General features: G+C 47.0%; 1 protein-coding gene across 1 annotated transcript; it reads right to left on the reverse strand.

Moving 5' to 3' along the window:
• Positions 1-224: 224 nt before the first annotated feature.
• On the reverse strand, positions 225-6,798 carry KNSTRN (kinetochore localized astrin (SPAG5) binding protein). Its single transcript, XM_075712206.1, has 9 exons — positions 6,764-6,798; positions 5,914-5,990; positions 4,188-4,320; positions 3,981-4,037; positions 3,655-3,754; positions 1,839-1,953; positions 1,469-1,530; positions 1,249-1,323; positions 225-356 (listed from the first exon to the last, which is right to left on the reverse strand). Exons 1-9 carry the CDS (start codon positions 6,796-6,798, stop codon positions 225-227), a joined length of 786 nt encoding a protein of 261 aa, XP_075568321.1.
• Between the last annotated feature and the right edge of the window lie 259 nt (positions 6,799-7,057).

The raw sequence follows: 7,057 nt of genomic DNA on the forward strand, positions 1-7,057 counted from the left end.
GAGGGGCGCGCAGCCGCTGCTGCTCCCCACAAGCGTCCCTCCGGTTGTCACCCTGCCGGTGCTGTCCCACCGGAGAGCTGGGAGCGGCTCGCTGCTTCACACCGAACGGAAGGAGTGGGGTTGCAAAGTAGAGACCGCTGAACTAGGAGTAAAACATCAAAAAAAAAAACCAAACCCCAAAACCCCCCCAAAAACCCCAACACAGTACAGTCTGTCCTCGTGCCTCACATAGCCAGGAGCAGCTCCAGCTCATCAAGTATTGCTGAACATTCCTGCATTTCTGCTTGAAAGGAGGAATGCTTCTCCAGGGACTGCTGTCGCCCTTCTTCCGCCGACTTCCACTTGGCCATCGCTGCCTGCGTAGAGAAGTCAGCACACGCTACGTTTTACTCACGCAAAAGTAGCAAAGAGCAAAGCCTAGTTCTAAAGCAGCTCTGACTAAAGCATTCGAACTCTTCAGCGGGGTCTTACCCCGTAAACTAACACTAGCCTCGCCTGCCTGGCACGTCTTACCTTTGTTCCTTGGAAAATGGCAATTTATCTGTGACCAAAAGTTTAGGAAGTCTTATATAATAGCAATTTCATTAACGAGCTCTTAAACTTCTTACCAAGAATTGTAAAACTAGAACTTTCTGTCCATTTTGGTCAGTATATAGGCAAAATAATATTATAGAAGTGAAGCTGCTTGTGCTTGCACATTATTTAGTTCCCAGCGAGACTGCCTGAGGTCACTGCTCCGCAGCTCCCCAAGTCCGATCCAGTGTTCTGAATCCCGGTGGAGCAGCCGGACTGCTGGAGCGGTGCTTACGACCACTCGCGCCGGTCTCGAGAACTCTCTCTCGAGAGGAGCTGGTCTAAGCAGACACGGCTCTGTTTCCAGCACTGACGTCCGTCTTCGCTTTGGAACTGATTCAGCCTAACTCGAAAGCTGTCAGCCATCGATAGCGCTTTCATCTTTGACCTTGTTTCACATTCAATTGTATACGATTCAACTTGAAGTGACCGAGATGAGAACTAACATTGCCCCACCATAAACTTTGCTTTAAGCCCTCTGTTGAGAAGGGGAGTAACAAAACACAGCTTCCTTAACGCACGTATAACAAAAGACGAGTTAAAAAAGATGAAAACTGCAGGCTTTCACTGTCGTTCATTTGGAGAACAGAGCAGCACTGGGAGGAGCGAAATAACCTTCAGAATCTCACTCGGCACCAAGTGCTCATTACCTGGTTGAGTCTGAAAAAGTCTTACCTGAAGCACCTCCTTTTCTTTTGCAGCTGTTTGATTGAATAGCCTCAATTCTTCTATGAGCTTCTCAGTTAACAGCTGAAGAGCCAAAAGGAAAAGAGTTTAATAGAATGCAAATAAATGCAAGTCTCGGCAGCTGTTTCCACATCAGCAGAAAAGGGCAGTAGTGCATGGACCTCTCAAAGCCCATTTAACTCCCATTGCTGTTTCAAAATTTTCTTACCGTCGTCTGCTTCTGGCATTCCTGTGTCTTTTCTTCCTCCTCCAAAATGTTGCTGCCTGTAACTAATTTATGAGACGCATTAGTGAACCTCTAATACACAGATAACTTTCCTTGTAAGAACTAACAGCTTTTCAAAGTAAATTTCTGCAACAAGACTAAATTATTTTCAAAGTTTATCAAGGGCAGGGCCTACTACAGGAAGCAGCTTTTTCTCTTAAGCTAGAAAAAAAAAAAAAATCCCCCGGAGTTACAGCAGTATTTCCTTAGCAAGGAAGCAGAGTCCAAATGTCTTACGAACAGTCACAACGGGGCAGGGGGAGTGTTCCAAAGAATGAGTACCAGCATGGTACGTCAAATGCATAGTCCTTACCAGGATCAATGTTTCTGCTTTCTAAAATCACCATGCAAGCCTCCTGAAATTTCTTGAGCTTCTCAACTTCTTGTACCAGGCCTTCATTCTCCTCCTTCAACTCCTTTATAGTGCCCTGTCATTAACACAGGTTGTAAGCGAATCAAGTTTCCAAGGAGATTTACTTCTCGTTAGTCAGCGATACCGAGTGTGATGCCAATGGCTTAACAAGTGCTCCACTAGCCCCAAGAATCAGACCTTCCCCTTCCGACTCTACCACCACAGCAAATTAGTCCATTGCAGACCTTCAGTCCTGCTTTTGACAGGATTAATACATTTATCACATCCACGTGTCACAGCAATTTTTAGAAAAAATTGATCCTAGAGATAAATTCCTTTTAGCTAATCCTAGCATATCTTTTCTTGTGCTCCCTCTCACATATATAAATAATTCAAGAGTTCGATGCATAGAAGAGCATATAAACATTGGGAAGAAAAGGGCATCTTGGAATCTTTAAGCCACAGCATTATTCCCCACACAGTTGAGACATTACCAGGCAATCGGATAAGCTGATCAACCTCGCAGGTTGAATGCAACCCTCTGAGAATCAATAAGCATGTGGATTAGGGTGATCCAGCTGATAGTGTCAGAAGCTTTCTGAACATTTCATAGGAGGTCTCAAAGGCTCTTAAAGAAATCAAGCTGTGAGATAAGAGGAACGATCACCTCACAGATTAGTTACTGGTTAAGGCCCAGGAAATAAAGTGAGCTTTTACAACTGAAGGTTACCAGCAGGGCCTCTTGCACACGACAGAAACTGTGCTAAGTGTGTCCTAGAGGGATCTGTAAGAGGTGGTGAATAATGAGGTGCCAATCCTGAATCTAAACTTGATTCAAAAAAGTCAAATCTGTGTGAAACAGAGTCCACTGAACAGTCCTAGCTCTCTCAGCCTTTCCTCCAGTCTCTTAATCATCTTAGGGGCCCTTTGCTGGACTCCCCCCAGTATGTCCATGTCTCTCTTGTACCAGGAGCCCAGAACCGGACACAATACTCCAGGTTTGGCCTCACCAGTGCTGAGCAGATGGGAAAAAACTTGCAGAAGAACACAAAGACACTAGAATATTAGGCACCAATATGACACAATAGTGCACGAAGAAACAAACTTCTATAAACTGAGCTCTGCGTTAAATACTCAGAAGAATGAGGTCACTGTCCCTCAAACTTAGTGCACAGCAGACCAAAATCCAAGTAGAATGTTCTTCGTTACTAAAATGAGACACACATTCCTGAACCCACACCTCCAATACTGTAAGTGCTTTCACACCACACTGCCTGATGGGTTAACACAGCTAGGAGAGATTGGGCAAAAGGAACAAGGAAATTGAATAGCTTACCTACCATATGTTAGGAGCTACAGAAGAAAAAGAATTACCAGACCTCAAACCATCAGTGGCAAGTGATTATTTACAGTTTCTCTGGATGTAGCTAGGAAGCATGTGGCAATATTGAGGCTGTTTTATTAAAATTTCATGTGAGTATATAGTTGTGAACTTGAAATATTCTCCCACAATGAGTTTAAAATGGAACTAGAGCTCCAATGACTATTTAACAGTGATCTGGGTGCATTCTCCATCCAAATACATCAGCAGCACTGCTGATTTCTAGGTTCTAGCAGATATCACGGGTGTCAGAGGAGAAAACCCAGCCCACCCAAACTCCACTGACTTCTGATGGAGACTGGAAAATGAGCAAGACAGTCCTTTGATCTGACCCTGTAGGGATCAGAATAAAAGAATTACTCAATGATTTATTTATTTCCCCCCACCTTTCCTTACCTGTGCACCTGTTAGTCTGGAGTGTAGCTGCTGTTTGGCTGTTTCTAACAGCTGATTCTTGGTCTTCAGCTCTGCTTCTAGTTTGTATCTGTTGAGAGGTCTGTAGAGTCAAACATCAGAGATTTAGGGGCAAACCCATCAGTATTACACACCTCCTCTTTTGCTTCCACAAACATGCCCTTTTTTGAAGCATTTGCTCTTGTTTCTGACCAAGAGCTTTAATCAGCAAACTTGGCAAGAAAGCTGTACACAGGTGAGAGCTCATCATAACCCTCCAAGGAACATTACTGCATGAGGGCAACTAATAGAAGTTTGAGGAAACGTACCCTCTTGTAGCTGTCTTCTTTGAAGGCGGTTCCACTTTCTTGGCAGATTTAGGCAACCTTGAAAGACAGGTGAAATACAATTACCAGAAGACCACTGCATTCTTGCAGATTAGCAAGTACGTTAGTTTGACAATATCTGCAAAATGCTAAGCCACCTTTAGGACATTTGCCAATTAATAAATCCATCGATATTTTACTTTCATTTACCCTTGGTTTGTAGCTTTGAAGACACCATCTGATGGAAGGTTTGAGCTAAAGTTAAAATTGGGATCTTTGTTGAACTCTAGATCTGCTGTTTTGCCGACGCATTGTTTCTTTGAAGGAAAAGCCATTTGCATTTCTGCAAGAAAAAGACAACAGTGAAAACACTACAAGTCTACAAGAGCTCACCATAATACGCAGAACTGCTGGATCTCTTAAGCCTTCACTTTTAGGTAAATCACAATTATATCTGGCTGGAATGGAGACTTTAAGGTAGTGACAACTAAGGGCAGTCTTCAAACTTTACCCAGGATTAATGGTCCAGAACAAGCCACAGATAGCTCAGATGGTAGACAGTGTTAAAACATCATTACCAGGCTAGCACTAATGAGAGAAAGTTTGAAAGTGGTAATACAGGCATGATCATAAAGGAGGTCTGAACATCAAGTGGACAGCATGCCGCAGGGTTCCAAGCAAAGCTGTTTGGTACTGGAAGCAAAACAAACACAGCCCACCCGAAACTCTCAGTTAAGAGAGCTTCACATTTCAATTCTCTGTGAGTAGATACACTTCTAAAAATAACACTACAGAGAACTAGCTTTCTGTGTAAGGTTTATTGGCTTTAAGTCACAGCTGTTTGAGTATTTTGTCTGAGTACATGCTGAGTAGTGATGTTTCCCCATCCCTGGAAACATTCCAGGTCAGATTGGACGGGGCTCTGAGCGACCTGATCTAGTTGAAGATGTCCCTGCTCACTGCAGGGGGGTTAGATTAGATGACCTTTAAAGGTCCCTTCCAACCCAAACTATTCTATGATTCTACAAAAAACTCTGTTCGCATAGCAGATTTAGGAAGCTTTATTGTTCCCCCCAAAGTTAAATATTTTTCAAATGACATACCCATAAGCACATTTGCACTAGAGTAACATGGGAATTTCCACTGACACAGACTAGCTCCCATGTTTTTAACATTAAGCCTGGGTGCCTCACTTTTCTACAGTGTTGTAAGTAGTATCAAAAGGCTTATAAAGTAAGAGCCGCTGAAGAAAAGCATCTTTAAGCTCAGTGGGCTGCTGCGCTCTGTGAGGGAGAGATGCCCGCTCTTCAGGCCCAGCACTGGGGCACATCTCACCACGATGCAGCAACAGCCCTGCTCAGAGGCACACGTTTAGCAAAAAAACACGCTAGCCAAAGCCTTAAATAGAATTGTAGAATGCTTTGGGTGGGAAGGGACCTTTAGAGCCCACCCAGCCCAGCCCCTGCAGTGCCAGGGACAGCTTTAACCAGCCCAGGGTGCTCAGAGCCCCGTCCAGCCTGGCCTGGGATGTTGCCAGGGATGGGACCTCCACCGCCTCTCTGGGCAACCTGTGCCAGTGCCTCACCACCCTCAGTGTAAAACATTTCTTCCTTATATCCAGTCTAAATCTATTCTTCTTTAGTTTAAATCCATTACTCCTTGTCCTGTCACAACAGCCCTTGCTAGAAAGACTGTATGCTGAAAAGTTTCTATGATTCTAAAAAGATTGCCCCTATCTTTCCTAAATAGAGACAAAATAGTCGAATAAAGCCTGTAATTAGACTTGGCAACGGCCACCACACACCAAGGCAGCACCGGAGCTCAACAGACACCGCTCCCCGCCCCCCCCACCCCCGCGTCGGCCTAACCGGACACCCGCGCCCCGCTGCCCCCCGGGGGCGGGTACGGGGGGCGGGCACCGGGAGCGGGTACGCACCTGCGGGCGGGCCGGCGCGGTGCAGCGCGCTGTAGAGGAGAGGGATGCGGGAGGGCTCCCCGTCCATGGCGGCCGCGCTCCCCCGCCGCCGCCGCCGCCGTTTGAATCGCGCCCGCCGCCAAACGGCCGCCCGCCCCCCCGCGCATGCGCAGAGCCGCCCGCGGCCGGCGGCGCGCAGCCGCAGTGCGGCAGCCGCGCGCCCCGCGCCCTTTCCCTCAGGTGAAGGCGCCGTGGGGATGGCGGCGTTCCCGGGCGGCCTGCTGACACCGTTTCCCCTCGCAGCTGCCCTCAGGGGAGCCGGCTGCTGGCGGGGAGCGCCTTCCGCGGCAGCCGCTGCCTCGCCCTGTGCTTTGGGCACTCGAGGCCCGCAGCCCTCAAGGCTCCTGTGGCCTTCGCGGGGGGGGGGGGGGCGGCCGCGGAGTCCTCCCTGCCGTGCCCTCAGGGTGGTGCCGCTCGCCTCTGAGGCGGTTCAGATTGCCCTCCCACACTGTAAGGGGAAAGGAGGCATCTGTATAAAGTATTTCCCGACTTAGGTGTCTTTTCGCAGCGTTTCCCAACCCAGTTTTTGCAAAATGGTTGAGGAGTCCCTCCAAGCAGTAATGTGAAAAGCTCCTGCGTGGGGAGGGTTTCAGTCAGCGCTGGCTCGCAGCCCGAGGGCAGCTCTGGCTGCTGAAATAACCCGCCTGAACGCCCGGTATGAGAATTGCACTACGAAAGCACAAAACTGAAATGCGTTGTATAGCTCAAGCAGGGTTGTTAGGTCTAAGCACGCGTATTCCTCATCTACGTTAGGCAGTCACGGCCCGTCTCCCGCAGAGCAAACTACTTGTGGGTGTCAGAGGGAGCGAACCTTTTTAAGATGTATGCTTTCCTTTTGATGGTCATACTGGAAAATAGATTTGGCACTTAAAAGATGAAGAAAATGAGCCATGGTGTTCTCGGTGAAAATGAAGCGTCACGCAGATTTAGGAAAGTTTGTCATAAGCATTTATTTTACGTCAACTTGTATAGAGAATGTTTTCTCTTTTTCAACAATAAAGGCAAGGAAGTGTTTGTTTTCCTGTTTGTTTCTGGTAGAGAGAAAAAAATGTAAAATTCAAGATTCACCAGATACGCAGATTTTAAAAAGTTACATGTTTGTAGG

This window comes from Pelecanus crispus, chromosome 6, assembly GCF_030463565.1.
Source record: "Pelecanus crispus isolate bPelCri1 chromosome 6, bPelCri1.pri, whole genome shotgun sequence".
NCBI lineage: Eukaryota > Metazoa > Chordata > Aves > Pelecaniformes > Pelecanidae > Pelecanus > Pelecanus crispus.